Source organism: Ipomoea triloba, chromosome 10 (assembly GCF_003576645.1).
Source record: "Ipomoea triloba cultivar NCNSP0323 chromosome 10, ASM357664v1".
Classification (NCBI taxonomy): Eukaryota; Viridiplantae; Streptophyta; class Magnoliopsida; order Solanales; family Convolvulaceae; genus Ipomoea; species Ipomoea triloba.
Window position 1 is genome coordinate 27443654 of NC_044925.1, and position 18066 is coordinate 27461719.

At 34.8% G+C, this 18066-nt stretch overlaps 2 protein-coding genes across 2 annotated transcripts; both read right to left on the reverse strand.

The window, feature by feature from the left end:
• Window positions 1-980: 980 nt before the first annotated feature.
• On the reverse strand, window positions 981-2561 carry LOC116031810 (NAC domain-containing protein 104-like). Its single transcript, XM_031274119.1, has 3 exons — window positions 2103-2561; window positions 1534-1817; window positions 981-1312 (listed from the first exon to the last, which is right to left on the reverse strand). Exons 1-3 carry the CDS (start codon window positions 2266-2268, stop codon window positions 1169-1171), a joined length of 594 nt encoding a protein of 197 aa, XP_031129979.1. The 5' UTR covers window positions 2269-2561; the 3' UTR covers window positions 981-1168.
• Window positions 2562-14252: 11691 nt separating this feature from the next.
• On the reverse strand, window positions 14253-17583 carry LOC116032107 (beta-xylosidase/alpha-L-arabinofuranosidase 2-like). Its single transcript, XM_031274509.1, has 7 exons — window positions 17307-17583; window positions 16757-17044; window positions 16474-16643; window positions 15876-15973; window positions 15435-15785; window positions 14939-15349; window positions 14253-14830 (listed from the first exon to the last, which is right to left on the reverse strand). Exons 2-7 carry the CDS (start codon window positions 17018-17020, stop codon window positions 14253-14255), a joined length of 1872 nt encoding a protein of 623 aa, XP_031130369.1. The 5' UTR covers window positions 17021-17044; window positions 17307-17583.
• Between the last annotated feature and the right edge of the window lie 483 nt (window positions 17584-18066).

The window sequence follows — 18066 nt, forward strand, 5'->3', positions numbered from 1 at the left end:
TTAGAATGTAAGTAAAACTTGGCTTAGAATGGTATTAAGTATTAACACATCATGGATGGAGCAACTCTCAACCAATTTGATTAGGTAGTTGGTTTGGTAACCACAAGATTCCAAGTTTCAATTCCTCTTAAGGGGTACTTATTTTTTTTGAATCGATTAACTATAAACAATCTAAACTGATTTGTTTACTTGTAGTTCATTACTAGTTATTATTTAAAATATGCATTTGGAAAGCGATTACGAACTTTTCATTAAATCAAAAGTATTAGCACATCACAAAATTGAATACAAAATAAAAGAATAATGGATGAAGTAGTAGCTAGCTAGCTTGTAGTGTTTACATCATCAATGATCCAATGCTTCCCTAAGCAACCACCAATAAATAAAAATTGTCCCTTTGCTATGTGACACAAGACAACTACCAAATATCCATCATTCCACACAAAAGCTAAAAGGCCACCAAGTAGGATGAGAAGAAGCAGCCAAACATTTTATTTCACTTTTTTTTTTTTTCAAATTTTCTAAGAATGCACAATCCATCAAATATTCCTCCAATATAAAAATACATGTCCTAATTAGTCAACTATATATAATATCTGATCTATCTTATCAATTCGAAAAATATAAACATAAAACAGATAATGAAAATTCGCTTTAATATTTCCGAGTACAATTTGAAATAGAAAAGGAATTTTGCTTATTTATACTTTTTTTGGATGACGATAAAAATTTGTAGTTACTATCCGAAAGTGTGAATTGCGTAAACTTTTACATGTGATCCTAGTTAATAAAAGATCACGATTCACGAGTGCACAGACCTTTGAAGCAATAGCACGCGGTGGGGTAGGGGTTTGTGGGGGGGTGGGGTGGGGTTTCATCCACAGTTTAGATTCTGATACATTTAACCTGCCACGTGGCACTATTTGGACAGTGCTACATAGGACAAACCTCGTCCCCATTGGTCCATCTGACATGGATTATATCCGAAACATATACTGCATTTAATTAACTTTTATAAGTTTTTTTTTTTTTTGTTACATAAATTTCTGCTAAGAAGAACAAAACATATATATATATATGTAGAAACAGTAGCTGGGCAAATGCAATGCCATTTAGATCCTAAGCTTATGGGATCTAATTAGCTTAATTAATATAATGATTAATTATCTTAATGTGGCAGACTAATCTCATCAAGATCATCTAGCGACAGGAAAACTTCATCCAAACATGAAAGCTCCGTCCCATCATCGCCGCCGCCACCGTTATCATAGTTTCCCTCGAACACCCGACAGATTACCCATTTGCTATAATCCTGCACAAATTATAACCCATTAAAACACAATTTTAATTGATAAAAAGTGATAGTTTTAACCAGAACCATGTGTTTCAGTGGCACCAAATTAGTCTCACATATGGAAAGTTGTAGGAAGGTCATATTGACTCTGTATACTTCAGTAAGTTGAGAAAATAACTATGAACAGTAATAGAGTCAAAAAGTGATAGTTTTAATTTGAACTTTTGATGATGACTTACGATCTTGGAATGGCGATTTCTTCTAGAGGATGATCTGGAGCTAGTGGAAGCGGAATAATCGGAGAGGCGATATTCCTGCATTACCCAATCGGTTTTGTCGCCCTCCGGCGGCTCTCCGACGTAAAAAGCGTAGTATTTCTTCATCCCCACTTTCTGGCCGGCGCCGGAGCTGGAGAAGATTGGCTCCTCCACCCCTAATGGCTTCCAGAATCCGTTCTCCGTCATTCTTCTCGATGTTCTTCTGCTGTAAAAATACCATTTCCTCCCCTCCGCCATAGCTTTCCCTGCAAATTTCATTCTTAATTAATTCATTCATTATATATATACTTTCTATGATAAACATCTGGCCAACTACACAATCAGTTATCAGCTAATGCAGGAATAGACGTTATAATATACATAATTGTAATTACAGAAAAATGACATAAATACACAATCAAGGTGTATAATCGTAATTGCATAAGTGCCTGTTTCTACAATTAGTTATTTGCACAATCAGATATTACAAGATGTACTATTTTTTTTTTCTGTTTTGAAAAAAGATGAGAAAAAAGTAAAAGTGTCCATACCGTCTAGGTCCCATGGATCGTAAGGGTAGAGGTCGAGATCGGGAATGACGTCAGGGTGGCACGGCAGCAGCGCCGCCTTGCGGTGGAGGAAATGCACCACCAGCTCCTCATCCGTGGGGTAGAACCGAAAGCCCGGCGGCAGATTAACGTTGTTATTATCCCCCATATATGACCAAATATATATCGTATATAGTATACACAGAGTATATGTGTGTGTATAGGTCCGATGAAGAAGAAATGAAGGTGGCCGGAGAATTGAAGATATATACGACGGAGTATTTATGTGTATATATATTATATTATGGGCGCAGGCAGAGAGGATTAAGGAAGAAGCTGTGGCGGGTGATATTTATAGAGAGATTAGAGGAGGAGGAGAGAGAAAGCTAAGAGGTTGACGTGAGATGGAAGATGAAGATCATAATCGGAGCCGTATTTCACATATTCGGATCCATCGCAGGTTGCTTTAATCTAGACACTAGCCCGCAGCTTCGCTAGCTAGCTGTAGTAGTACTATACAAGTATGCTATATAGACATATAGTTGTTCTTAAGTTTTTTTTTTTTTTTTTTTTTAATACTAAATATAAACTACTCTCTAGTATATATATGTTTATGTATATATAGTGTTGGCCGCGGGCCGGCGGCGGCGGCAGGAGGTATATATATAAAGTGATAATTATTTATATACAGGGCTGGTTTTTTTATTTGCAGGGGGTCCAATGCTAGTAACTAAGTGAGACCCTATCGAAGTATAAATAAACTGTAAATTGAAGAAAAATTGCAAAGAGAAAAATGTAAAAAATTTAATTTTGGGCCAATATAATCACAAATACATATACTAACTATTAGGCCAGGGCTGGATTAGGGGCCCCCAAAATTTTGGGGCCCTGCGCGGTTGCACATCTTGCACGCCTTAAAATCCGGCCCAGTATATATATACACAGCACATGGTTAATTAAAGGATGGGTGTGTTTGCCACTACAACTCAATTAAAAAAAAAAAAAAAACTATTTTAGGGGTTAATCTTAAAATAAATGATGTATGCTAATTAGTGCTAACGTGTTGGTTCAGCCTAAAATTCGTCTCTTTAATTTGAAAGTTTTTACATGAAGATGAGTTGATATTATTGGAATTTTGAAAGCATAGATAAGATTATTAGGTAGTATTAGTGTATCATTGCTATTATTTTTGATAATTTTTTTATGGTATCGAAAGCATTAAGCACAACCGTGTATAGTATGGATAACATTAGAAATTGAATAATTCAACCAGTGATTTTATACTTACAGTTTTAAGATAATGTTACTAGATTATAAAGCTTAGCTTTTGACATAATTTATATACATCGCAAACGCAAAAACATTCATCTTTATATCCTAAAAATTTTAAATTTTGATTGATCAAATTTCGAGTTTAAAAATTTGATTTTGATGTGTACGTCAAAGGATATTGGATATATAGGATCATCCCAAAGGTACCAAACCTGTTAGTTATGATTTAACATAAATGACTCAACTTCTTCCATTTAAATGACTCAAAAAAAAAAAATCACTTAAGTCAAATCGGTGTTGCACCTTTTTGTATTTTATTATTATTATTTTTTTTGAAATTATCATTATTATTTTTATATATAATATGGCATGATATATATTGGAGGTGTGAGCGGAAGTTGAGGAGTGTGGCAAGGTATCAGCACACTTCATGCTTATATCATCAGCTAGATGCCTTATCCTCAAGGCCTCCATGTGTCATGGATCTTCAAGGCTAGTTAGTGGACCATCAGATCAGATTTAGGGTATACCCATTTTCATGTCTCCAAAACGACAATTATTATCATAATTAATAATTAATTAGCTATGCCTAATGCCCAATAAATTATTATTGGGTTTTTAATTAATTAATTATTCTTCTACCATACATAAGATCTTGGGGAATTCACTCTCTTATCTGAGCCATTCATTTTAGATAATGACAATCATGGATTAACCTTCATTTTAGATAATGACAATTATGGAGTGGTTAATGTTAATCTGGCCAACTCTTTGATTTATCGAAAAGTCTATAATTGTCACCAAAAAGTGTATTTGGAGGAAGTCTGCATTAATGTGGTCCTAACCATCAAATGATCACAACGAGATAAATAAGTCAGTCTAAGTTACTCATAGCTAATTAGTTTAAACTGATAAAGTCAATTAACCAGCTCTTAAACCTTAAATGAAATTGATTTAATCCAATAGTAGATTAGATGGATAAAGGATTAAAGGGTACCAACCCGGCCTTAATGCTTATCTAATTATGTCCAATAACAACCATAACTTTTTCTTTGTTTCTTGGTCTGTTCCACTAGGGATTAAGGTTTTGTTTGGACTCACTAACTGAGATTTGTGACTTGATTAGTAGTAAAAGATTGATTGCATTGTACTGACACGTTTCTTCACTGATTATTATTGCCACTATACCCCATCCAGTACGTACCTTGCAGGTCTTATCCACCAAGGACGGTCCAATTTCCTTACAGGACAACAAACCAAAATAACAGACAACTTCAGCCAAGTTAATCGATTAATTGACTTGCAGTTAACAAGTTAGACTCTTGGTGGCTTGATGGGAACTGCCTAATAATCTTCTTGATTTGAAAAGCTGATCGTTAGATTGGTTTGGTAGAACTGATCGATCAACTATAGACAACTACATAATCAGGCCAATATTCTGTGATGCGTCATTTGTCGAACAGCATTATAGAAATTTCCATGTACGTACGGTAGCTAGACCGTAGTATAAGTGGCAGGAAAAATTGTGTCTGTGGAGATGAGAATCTCTATGCCAAATTGCCAATGCCACCATATGAATATAGTGTGGCATTATATTTGGCAACTTGTGCAGAAAACTTTGTGCAATCAAGAGTGTAGAGAGATGAGAGCAGACCATTTTGGTGAAAAATAAAGGTAATAATGAGACAAGGACTAGGAAGTTGAAACAAGGACACTGACCCCATGCCATTACCAAAGTCCTAGATAGCTTAGCTTGAAACATTACCTGTGGTGATGGGTTTGGTTTCAATTCATGGAATTATCAATTATAAAACAAAGGCAGATAGGATAGATATTGAAACCACAGAAAACAACCTTAGATTTCTTTCAAAAACAAAAAGAAAAAAGAAAACAACCTTAGAAGATGCTATATACTTGCTTCAAACTAACCTCATCAATCCCCTGCCCACCATTTTTCCTTGAAAGGGAAAGGACCAGTCATCTTCATCTTTAGGAAAATCCATACATTTCTTACAACGGGATGAGTTCACTTTATAGTTGTGTCATGTCATGCGTGTGCCATCCTATTAATTATTTCGCTTTTTAAAGATAACGTGTACTTGTCCGGTCTCTAATGGTGCCTCAAATAATACAACTTCCTAGTAGAAATATTGCTATATGATCAAACATGCGCTTACCACTACACCAAGCCAAAAACTATAGCTAATAGCAAATGAACAGCTTTATTTCCTTGTACCTGCATAGTAGTCAATGTCGCATTTTGATGGCAGGATGCTGAACTCGACCCTCCAAACATCTACCCAATAGATATATCAACCAATTTCAGAAGAAATTAAATAGCTATGACAACCTATATCAGCGCTCCTACATGCCCGAGTTTGTTAGTTTAACTGTTGCTAGCCTACACTAGTTACCCAACAGCTTTCCTAACCGGACTTGTGATTCGGATCAATCGTCCAAAAAGTTTATCTTAAACGTGAGAAATGGAAACTACTTTCTACACTTTCACTTACTAAGCCAATTAGGCTACCAAATAATCCCATCAATAAGATAAATATGTCGATCATATCAATTTCACACCAAATCAAATAATTGATAATGACTAGCTCTTAGAAGATCATTGCAGGATCAAGATAATTACCTTGATGTCATGTCACAACTTGCCATGATGAGCAATTCAAGAGGGTCAGTTAGGTAAATGTCAAGTTAAATAATCAAAGAACTAATTAAGGCTTAGTTTCCACATTCTATTATTGGCCAATCTAGTAATTACTTAAACAAAAATATGATTATTAATTAAAGATCCTTTTCTCCTCGTGCATACGGCAGTCTAGTGTGTCGGACAAACTTCATACTTATAATCTCTTTTTAATTTGTAAATTTTATATAATAACCTCAACAATAACTAATAAATGTACCAAAATTTATGTAGAAGCGAAGTTTACTCGGTGCAAAACTACATACCCTCAAATGATGACTAAATAAAAAAAGTTGATTGAATTTTCCATCTGCTTTTTTAACCTACACAATTTTTTGCTAGAAGCCCAATTTTTATTTACTCCGTAATTTTCTGTCCACCTATATATAAGTGTGCAAAAAAGAACACATTGAAAATTTTCATTCACTAACTAAGTGGATGAAATTTTTTTTGTCTACTAAGCTAATGGATGAATTTTTGACTAGTTTTTTTTTTTTTTTTTGGGTGGGGTTGGGGGAGGAATTTTCCTTTTCCGTCTACTTTTTCATTGGTCTTTCTTTTCCGGCCATAAAGTGATAATATAAGTTTTGTTTATAATGTGGTCATAAAAAAGCAGACACAATTTCCATCCACTTCCAACACACGAAAGTTTATAAATTTTGTTGTAATATAATCAATACTAGCTACTTAAAGCTATTTTTCAACCTAATTAGTCATTAAATGTAGGCTAGTAGATAACTTATCAAATATTATCAAATAATAATACATATTTATATCACATGAGAAAAATGTTTAAAACCTAATTAAATTTGTTGTCCTCACATATAATGCATATATCACAATTGAAAGAAAATGTTGAAATAGAAAGGGTGAGTTGAGAGGTCACCTAACATGTGCACTAAACCCATCTGGTTTGAATCCTTAGTGCGATCCTCAACAAACAAACAACGTATGTAACGTAGTACAACAACATTTTTTCTTTGACTAAACAGCATGATCGGTGTAGTTGCTAACACTTGGCATTAATTCAATAAAGTTTAGTAATACAAACAAACGAAGCTGACTAGATCCAAGGAGGCAGCCTCGATAATCAACGCTTAGTACAAAACAAAATCAGTGTTTCGTGTGCTTTAATAATTGGGTAATAAGTCATTTATTGAACCCTTAATATATACATAATATATGTGAGATTGTGGGGTTATACATTGGATGATGATAGATTATCGTCAAATTTATTTTGGTGGCGTAGACTTTGACGACTTAGCTTGTGATGATCTTTGAATACTTTGCTTTAATCCACAATCAGATTTATTTAAAAAAGAAAAAAAAAAACTACTAATGTTGTTTATCTCGTACCAGGTTATGTGTTTGATTATTGCCATCATCCTATCGGTCGAGCTTGTCATATAGAGTCTAGCTTCTTAGTTCAGTTTACCTTTCTTTTATGATTTGCAGACTATTACACATACATGAGCGAAGTTTACGCAGTGCACACCCTTAGGTAGTAGTTGCGTATTTCTCTCGCCACCCAAAAAAATAAAAATCTTTCGTGTATAAGTAGTAGTCATGCATGTTGGTTCTTGATTTGGTTCAGAGTAAATTAAATTAACTGTTAATAATTCAAATTTGAGACCTTGTTCAAAGGAAATTGATCTTCTTTTTTTTTTTTTGGTAAATCACAAAGTCATCATTGCTAAATTATAGAGTTTTTTCTCAAAATGGTCCATCGACTATTGTTCATTCTCAATTTTGCATTTCGACTTTCAATTGCACCTAATGTGGTCCCTCGACTTTCAAAAACTCACCCAATTTGGTCCTCCGTTACATATTCCGTCAAATCAGTGTTAAAATGGAGGGTATTTTCGTCCATTTACCTATTGTTAGCCTAATAAACATTGAGAAATAGTTGATGGACCGTTTTGAGGATAGTCAAGGGACCATTTTGGGAAAAACTATTTTATTTATTTCATTTTTTACACTCTATAAAAATAGAATTTCTATACATTTTTTCTTACAAATATAAATAGTTAAAATCGCGCAATCCAACCTCAAAATTTTTAACTTTCTTTACAGACTTTTCCCCTCTAAATATACAAACTATTCCTATAAGTTTTACAATAAGTTCTGTAAATTTCATAAATACTCATATACTTCTTCTTTTTTTTTTTAATTTTTTATGTTCATAGACAATCAATCACTATGTATCACATTAAATATTACTTTTACCATTGAAAATAATATTTTTTTTCAAGCGTAGACACCCAAAGAGTGTAAAATGTAGGGAAAATATTGGACCGAAAGGTAAATTTTTCTAGTAAACTTCTCAGGTGAGCCGAAAGTAAAATCTCGTCAATGTTTCCTGCAATATTTTCTGTATTTGATTTCGAAGTAATTATTAAATTTTATATTATTTTACATTATTTAAGATATTGTATGACATCTTTTATATGTTTTCCTCTTCTTATTTTTTTATTAATTATTAATTATTAAGGCAAGTATAATTTATTTTGTAATGTGGACACATTATTTTTAAAAAATTTGATTTAATTAAATTATACCTTAATTATAAAAATCCTACCTAATAATTTTAGTATATTACACGGGACACAATAATTATTAAAAATAATGTTTAATAATTGTCAATTTGTATTCAACAATAAAATTTATAGTTAATTTTTAAGTCAATCATAAAATCTTTTGTGATGTGCGCACATTATTTTTAATTATTTGAGTTTAATAATATTATATCTTATTTATAAAAAATCCAAAGTAATATATTTAGTATTACGGATGTGACTAAGAATTATTTTAATCGGTGCTTAAAAAATGAGTATTTATAAAATTTACGAAACTTATTGTAAATCTGCATAGGAATAGTTTGTATATTTAGATAGAGGGAAAAAGTCTGTAAAAAAAGTTAAAAATTTTTAGGATGGATTGCACGATTTTAAGTATTTATATTTGTAAGAAAAAAAATGTATAGAAATTCTAATTTTATAGAGTCTAAAAAATGAAAATAAACAAAAATGAAATAAATAAAATAGTTTTTCCCAAAATGGTCCCTTGACTATTCTCAAAACGGTCCCTCAACTATTTCTCAATATTTATTAGGCTAACAATAGGTAAATGGACGAAAATGCCCTCCATTTTAACACTGATTTGACGGAATATGTAACGGAGGACCAAATTGGGTGAGTTTTTGAAAGTCAAGGGACTACATTAGGTGCAATTGAAAGTCGAAATGCAAAATTGAGAATGAGCAATAGTCGAGGGACCATTTTGGGAAAAAACTCTTATATATGAATTCGAGTTAATACCAAGTTTAGTCTTCTATAGGCCATTATATGATATGTTCTTGACTGTTTAATTTCTTGGATAAACCTATAAGTTTCAAATGTCATCTGCTATATTTGAGAGAGAAATTCAAACCTAATCATTGATTATCTATCGTATGTCTTTTGATCGAGTTCACAGTTTTGGATAAGTTTTTACATGTTATATATTACTACTATATTCAAATTCTAACCTTAGGATAAAAACAATATGATAAATAAATGTGACTAATCTCCTTTTGGGGAATTGTAGGCACTAAAGATTTAAGGCTGCTACATATTCAAAACCAAGGATCGTACCTTTGACCTGTGGTTGAGGATGGATAGGATGGAAAAGTTCCTTCCATTCAATAGTTAAATACATGTGGATATGTTGTGTTGATTATTATTGTATGGTTGAAGAAATATGTTTAGTATCTACTAAGCAAGTTGTAAGTAATACAGGTGTCATATATATCATTCTTTGTGTTTAATAAACATGGAAAATCATAAGATGAAGACAGACATTATTTGAAGGCCAGGCCTCATTTGCTGTCGATCTTTTCCTATAAAATGACAATATATATAATTTGAAAGCTAATCTCCACCACTGGAAAGATGATCTAATAGTGGAGTTAGAGGAAAGAAGTGACTGAGATTTGAATGGAGGATGTGAAGTGTGAATGAGTGATGACTACATTCTTGTGTCATCTCTCTCTCTCTCTCTTTCTCTCTCTCTCAGCTCTGATCTGCATGTATATATGGGATTGTGGAGGCCACATTCTTGAGTTGATCATAGTGGAAAGAGCCAAACTTTTTGGTATATATATCTGCAGCAGATATATCTTTTTGTGTATATCTGATCTTGAGATTATTAATGAATTGAAGCTCAGAAATTTGTGTTAATGGCTTAAAATGGGTTGTTTGCAGTGGTGAGAAAGGTAAGGATATGATGCCGGTTTGTTCAAACTCCAATAACCGGCCTGCTTATTGGGAGATTATTGGCTGCAGCCTGCAGAATGTTGACATGACGTGAAGCATCAGCCTAACTTTCTAAATCTTGGGTCCCAATTAACATATATATACATTTAATTGCTCGAGTTATAGCTGACTAACTAGTCAATTAATTCAAAATAAATTTATAAAGTTTTTTTTTTTTTAGAATATAATTAAGTGTATAAAGTTTTTCTTGTTAACCATTGTAAAGTGTAATAAGGTTCGAACCCTAACAAGTATGCTAGTAGAGTGCACAGTTTAAATCCTATCAAAGACCCGAAAAGTATGAGTTTGACCCTCATCTTTATAGAGAAGGTAAATAGTGTGATCTGTCTTAGTGAACTAGCAACCAAGAGCTTGCTATATGTATTGATACTTACAAAGAATTCAATTATAAATAGACTTGATAAACTAAATCAAAATAAATTCACAAGTTTTGATTTGTTGTTGTTGTTTTTTTTTTTTTTTTTTTTTTTTTTTTTTTTTTTTTTTTTGAGAAAACAAGTTTTGATTTGTTAGTCACCACAAATTAAAGTCCATGACTTGAATCCTACCAAATATGTTAGTAGCCATAGAGTGCATGATTCGAATCCTACCAAGGACTAAAAAAAGGAAGTACGAATTTGGTTTTATTATGACCTCCTAAAGTCTTGTAGAGGATCGGAGATAAATAGTGTGATATGTCTTAGTAAACCAATTTGTGCAATGTTCGAATCCTACCAAAATTTTTATATTAAGTAGAGTGTAGTGTTTGAATCACACTCACACAAAGTACAAGTTTGGCCTTGTACACATATATACTGATACTTACAAAGAACCTAATTCTAAGTGACTAAATCAACATCATTGAGACTTTTACATGATTATATTGATCTTTGCATCACTTAGCTATGTGCATTTATTTCACTTTAAGTGACTTGGTATTCATAATAGCTACTTCTTTTTTATTATACAATCAAAGCAATGATTATACAATTTGTTAGAATCATCTAACTAATGAATATGTTTAATGCAATTCACCTTTTTAAAAATAAATACTATAAACAATTATACTTTTTTTTCTATAAGATTAATTTAGTGGGCAAAATGATATATATACACACACACATTTTTCCGATATTAAAAAATTGAAAACCAAATTAGTTAGTTAAACTCATTATCATAGCAATTATAAACACATATTGGTGTTAATTAATCCAGTAATTCCAATATAAACTACGGGTCTTAATTCTCTTAACATGATTATTGGTGAAAGCATAAATAGACAATGAGAAGGAATAAATGAGATTTTGGTCACTCGGGATACACCAAGAAGCATATTATGTAGGACTATAGTAACATTATTGAGTTCTTTTTCAATGTTCAACTTAAATGTTGCATTTATAAGATAAACTGGGAGTATAGTGCGTGCTAACATAACAAACTTTGCAATTCTTAAAGACAATATCAAGATTGATTAGCTAGAGTCGAAAAACTCGAATGACGTTGATCAAGTCAACCATTGAGAATCTAATTTAACCCATTCCAATCAATCTAACATTGTTTTCTCCTCCATCACTTTAGGCCAAACTCCTTCTTTATACCAATGACTAATTAAAGCTTTAACATCAACATCAAAATTATTTCAAGCAGAACTCAACCCTTCACTCAAAGTGACTAATCAAGTCATTAAGTTGACGATAGACATTTTTATGAATGGGTTAAAATTGGTAACACAACAGACCTTCAAATTCCCACATTCAAAAAGATTATGGGATCTTAGGAAACTAAGTAAAGCTTCATTTCATTGATTGTAACCCTTTATAGTGGACACCAAAAAGAAAACATTGATGATGAGGATGATTTCCAATGTTTCTTCCCGTTTGCTTAATTTAAGATTTCACAAAGTTAATGATTTCATCATGCTCCCTTTTCTTTTCCGTAAGTGCCTATTAAGTTTACTACTTCACTTCTGTGTAATAATCATTAGTCAGTAAACTACAAACCAAAAAAAAAAAAAAAAAAAAAAAAAAGGATAAATTGCACTAAAAAGACAATATGCAACGAGTTTGATTGAGATAGTATTAACAAGAGTCGAACTTGTGACCTTCTAGGTGTGGGAAGTGGTTACTTTTTCTAATATTATGTTATGTTCTCCCATGGTGATTTGCATTATTCTATAAGTTGACTCTATGTAATTAACCACACACTTTTAATGGTGCTAGCTAGCTACTACCAACCTTAGATTGCTATCCCTTCAATATATCAAAGCACATAATAAATATATCTTGAGATTTTAATTAGTTCTATTGTTATTTTATTAACATATTTAAATGTTATTGCTTCAATAGTTCAATATGTTCGATTTTTAATCAAATTGACGAGATTTATAATTTCTCTATTTCAATTTATGTGATAACAAATCCATCACTAATCACACATTTTCTACACTAGCTCCTTATTTTCATACACAATATTTGCAAAAATTGTGAATTTGTACCCATTAGGATAAATTTCACCAATAAGCTAGCTAAGGTCTTTTGTAGAGGTGAAATAGGATATTTCGTTATGTTGAACTTCTGGTGATTTTACATCTCGTTAATGCTATTAAATAAGGAGTTGATACGACGAGATTAGAAATGTGAAGTCAAACGTGATCATTAAGAGGCTAATAGATGTGCTGATTGGTTAGCAAGGGTTATATCATAGTTTGGTGTTCAAATCATCGATGATTTACTAAATGACCTACGTCTATTTTTGTTAACCAACGTTATTGGAGTTATTGGAGTGATTTTGGTATGATTTAATTACCCGTCTTGTCTTGTACTATAGACCAAATAGTTGTGCCCTAATATGGGCCATATTGGGCCTCCATATCATGGACATCTTGCTTTTAACAGACCAAAACAAACAAGAATTTCCAAGATAATCTCAATCAAAAACTCAGTACATACGATAATAAGCTTCTCTATATGACTGCTGGCAAAGAATTGAATGCACTTTGTAGTTAATTTAGAAAGCAATTAAGAACTTATATGTTTCCCTTAGAATTCAGGTATGATCTGATTTCAATTCTCCGGGCAAAACTCAACGAAAACTGGGAATCTTCTCTTCGCACCAGGGCCATAGAGAACAGTCTGTATATGAGCATTTACTTCTTCCTTTGTGGCGGAAGCTTTAGCCTTTCCGGGCAAGACAATCTTGATACCATCATCCTCCGGACACCAGCCGCCGCCTGCACGAGCCACGGCGACGGCGGCGGTGTCTCCATTGATAGTTTTTGCAGTTTTGTGCTCCTTGGGCATGGCCATTTGGCTGTGGTTGTTACGAGACAGAAACAAATGAGTTTATAAAGTCATGCGTCACACTAATTAATCTCGAGAGTGATATACATTGGAGACGTGTCTAAATTGGATGGAAAAAATTTATGTAATATTTAGATAATTTAAGATATTTTTGGTGTGATTTACACATTCGCAAATCCTATCTGGTCCAAGTATGGTACCAGAATGAGAGATTTCGTTTTTTGTGGGTAAGATATTTTTGGAGTGATAAAGTTGAATAAATGCAATGATTGCTTGGAGGAGATTTATTCTGGTGTCAGCAAGATTGATCTCAGCCGTCAAATAGGCAGCAAGAATATCCTAGGAGACATCGAATTTACTCCTATTCCTAGGAAGAACCTGGGACTTGATGAATTCATTTGACAGTTCAAAACTTTCAAAACATTTTGCTGTCCATTTCACTTTCAAAAACCATGTTTTCTGAACAAATTTGAAGACTGGAAGAACATACAAAGTTACAAACTTTGTAACAATTGGTATCAGTTTAATATATTCCTTTTATTTGTTCCTTTCTTTGAAAAGAACGTTTATGATTGATGATGACAGACTAAAATTATATTGTTACAATCAAAGAATGTTCCAAATCTCCTACGTGAAGCACATGATGTCCCAGGGCAACTTTCCTATTCCCAACCTCATCAACTACACTCAAATGCTTGCAGAGATCCACATTGAACCTCAAAGTCCCTTCTTGATTAGGGCTCAAATGCACCTTCTGGAACCCTAACAGGTGTTTCTGGGGTGCATTGTGAACCCGGGGAGGCGACGAGAACAAAAGAACTGTGTGGCTTCCACTCATCTGCCCCACATTCTTGACACTGAGATGAATGTCAAATTCTGCATTATTGTTGCAGGTGTGGTTTGCGACCTCGATGGACTTGCATTTTGAGGTTCGACAGACATGACCTTCCTCGAGAGGGAGGGAGAGTGTCTCGGGGGCGCCACGTACTAGGTTGTGCTTGAAGGTGGAGTAGCTCAAGCCATATCCGAATTTGAAGACAGTTGGGCCGGTGTAGAACCTGTAAGACCTGCCAGGGTAGCCTGTCTTAGGATCAGGCCTCATTCTCATGTCTGTCATTTTGACACTGTCTACATAGGATTGTGGGTACCATGTCATTGGTAGCTTCCCACCTTAACAAAAACAAATAAAGAAATCATGTCATTTTCATAGTTCAAAACTTCAAAATCAAGAAACTTTTATGGATTTTCTTGGGAATGGAATTCAGATTGGATTCTCACTTGGATTATATGATCCAAAAATCACATCTGCAATGGCTAATCCACCCGCCTCACCGGGGAATCCAACCCAAAGAATGCTTGTCACTTTGGGATCATTCACTGCAAACGTTACGTCCATGCCACCTGCAGACATTATGACTAGAATGACAGGTCCCTTGGCAGCCTTTGCAACCGCGGATACTAAAACAGATTGCTGTCCTGGAAGGGTGATGCTCGTCCTATCCAACGATTCCCTCTCGATGGATTGGTCAGATCCCATCACCAACACGACAGCATCAGCCGTGGCTGCAATTTTCGTTACATCATCAACTAGGGCCGTGCCACAAGCTATGTTGTCACAGCCTGGTGAGTAAGTTGCTGCAACTATGGCTGCTAGGCCTTGTAAAGGACTTGTGACCTTACATGGGATACCTGTGAATTCCGTACTTTATAAGTGAAAACGTTGAGGTAATATTCGATTTATGCAATGAGATTATTATGCGAGAAAAAACTATACCTTTATAGTTGCTAAGCATGGTATCGGTCACATTCCCATTGGGGCCAATTAGAGCTAAGGATTTTATGGCCTTGGGGGATAAAGGAAGTGAGCCTTTAGTGTTTTTCAGCAACACAATGCCTTGTCTTGCAGCTTCCCGGGCGAGTTCTTGGTTATCTTGGGTGCATACATCTTTGGGACCAAGATTCCCATATAGTTGCTTCGTGGGATCGCCATCAAAGAATCCTAGTCTCATCAGAGTGGCAAAATTGTTTGATACAGCTCTGTCGATTTCGGATTCTTTTACAAGGCCTTTGTCCACTGCCCCTTGTGTGTTTTTGCCCAAAAATGTTCCACAGTTAAGGTCCACCCCTGTCAGATTAAGCCATCACAAAATGTTGGGAATGCACGGAGGTTTAAGATTAAACAACATTGTTCTTTAAACATTAAAAATGGTCTCACCTGAATTCAGCCCTAGAGCTGCAGTCTCCTCTGGTGTTTTGGTGTAGTGTTGGGCATTGAAAATCAGATCAAGTGAGTCGCAGTCTGTAACAATGTATCTGAAATATTTGTGCAAACTAAGTGTAAGTCTATATCGCCTAAATAGTTATTGTTAGGGACAAACCCAACCAAAATGATCAAGTCATTGAGTTAGTAATTACAAAATTATAAATTCAACTCCCAGCATGAACAACTTAATAGCTTTCTTGGTTTGAGCAGATCAGCTGTGGACAACTTTTGTTGGCCGGCTAAAGTGGGCAATCCTAGTTAAGTTGGTCACTAGTCAATCTATTAATTCGGTAACCACAAGGTTACAAATTCAACTCCCAGCGCAGCGGGAGCAACTACTATATTTGGACAATCTAGGCCAGTTGTGGTGTTGGAGTGCCTATTGATCTTCTTAGTGCGGGTCAGCTATAAACAGCCCAGACTGATTGTGGTGTGCACACCGGAGTAATGACTGTGGGTTTCCATGTCACTCAAAAATAGTTATTACTTTTTTTTTTTTTTGAAGAAAAAAATAGTTATTACTAGGCTCATAAATGTTGCAAATTATTACCCATTTAAGCCCCATTTGCCTCTGATCACCCCAGCCAGAAGGTCAGGATCACCACAGGTTGGCTTGCCATTAACCTGGTTGTAAGAACACATCACACTCGCAACGTTTCCTTCGCGAACACACGCCTCGAATGGAGGTTGGAATGTGTCATCCATGTCTTGTTTTGTCACCTAACCCATCACAAAACAAAGAAAAATAAAAAACATGTTTTTCCTTAACTTTTGCTAGGAACATATAACCCTACAGAAACACAACATAACAAAACGAACGAACACTTAATTACCACTGCATTGAAAGTGTATCTCTTAACCCCTTTCCAATGGTCCACATCATAAGCAGTATAGTGTTTGCAACAAGACGCCACTTTGAGCTTCTCCTTGTCACCGTCATCCCTCTGTTGCAGGCCTCTCACATATCCGGCCGCATATTTGCCGGTAAGCGTCGGGTCTTCGCCCGGAGTCTCCTGAGCTCTCCCCCATCTTGGGTCCCGGAGGATGTTCATCGTCGGCGACCAATACGTCAGCCCGGCTAAACCAACATTGTGCATTGCTCGCGCCTCCGTAGACACCACCTGCATGCCACAACAAATGCTAATAAATGTGCAAATTTTATTCACACACTACGTTCCAGCTTAACAACCTTGTCTAAGGGATTTGGAGGGAGTAAATTCTGAATCACACAACAAATTAACAACCTTAATTGAAGGATTTAGTTACTGAATTCAGTTCAAACTAAGAAAGTCAATAGTTTATCCCCACTGTGGTCATCAAATCAACTGTGCAACTTAACTAAAGTTGACTTGAATAAATATGCAATTGTACTAGATTGTGTACCTTTCCAATGGTTTCAAACAAGGTCTCATTGAAGGAGGCGGCGGTGAGAATAGGCGCGGGGAAGCTGGTGGCGCCGGGGACGAGTCTGGTGAACTTGACGCCGCGGCCGAAATCAGAGACGCCATGTAACGCCTCCGACGACCACTCATACTGAGGAATCCCCAGCCTGCTAACACCGCCGCCTTTGTTCACCAAGAACGTTATCTTTTCCGACAATGTCAACCTCTTCACCAGATCATCCACCCTCGTTTTCACATCCAACGAGGAATCACAGAAGCTCAGATTCTTCAGCCCCGGATTCTCCTCAACATCGCAGGCAAAAATCGGGACATTCTTAGCCGAACCCAAGATAAAACGGCAGGAAATGAAGAGAAGAAGGTGGATAAAACAGGGGAAAGAAACAGAGGAGGCCATTGATGACCTCTTTGAACATACAAAATGGGCGTATTACTGTTAAACTAATGCAGAAAAAAAAAACAGTGAAATTAATCAAGAGTATCTCTGTATGGTCCTCAGCTAAATTCAAAGGGGTTTAAATAATGTTTGGGTGACAGCCACGTATGGAAAAAAAATATGTAATGTTGATATGTTAAGTATATGTTTACATTTTTTCCTTTTTTGGGTATAGCATTAGTATAGCATTAGCAATTCACTTGGTAATCGTTTTAAATTGTTGGATTACATTTAATTATTTTCTAAATAGAGTAATTGTGACTTTCTATAAATGATTTATTGTCCAGCATGTAGGATAGAATGAGAC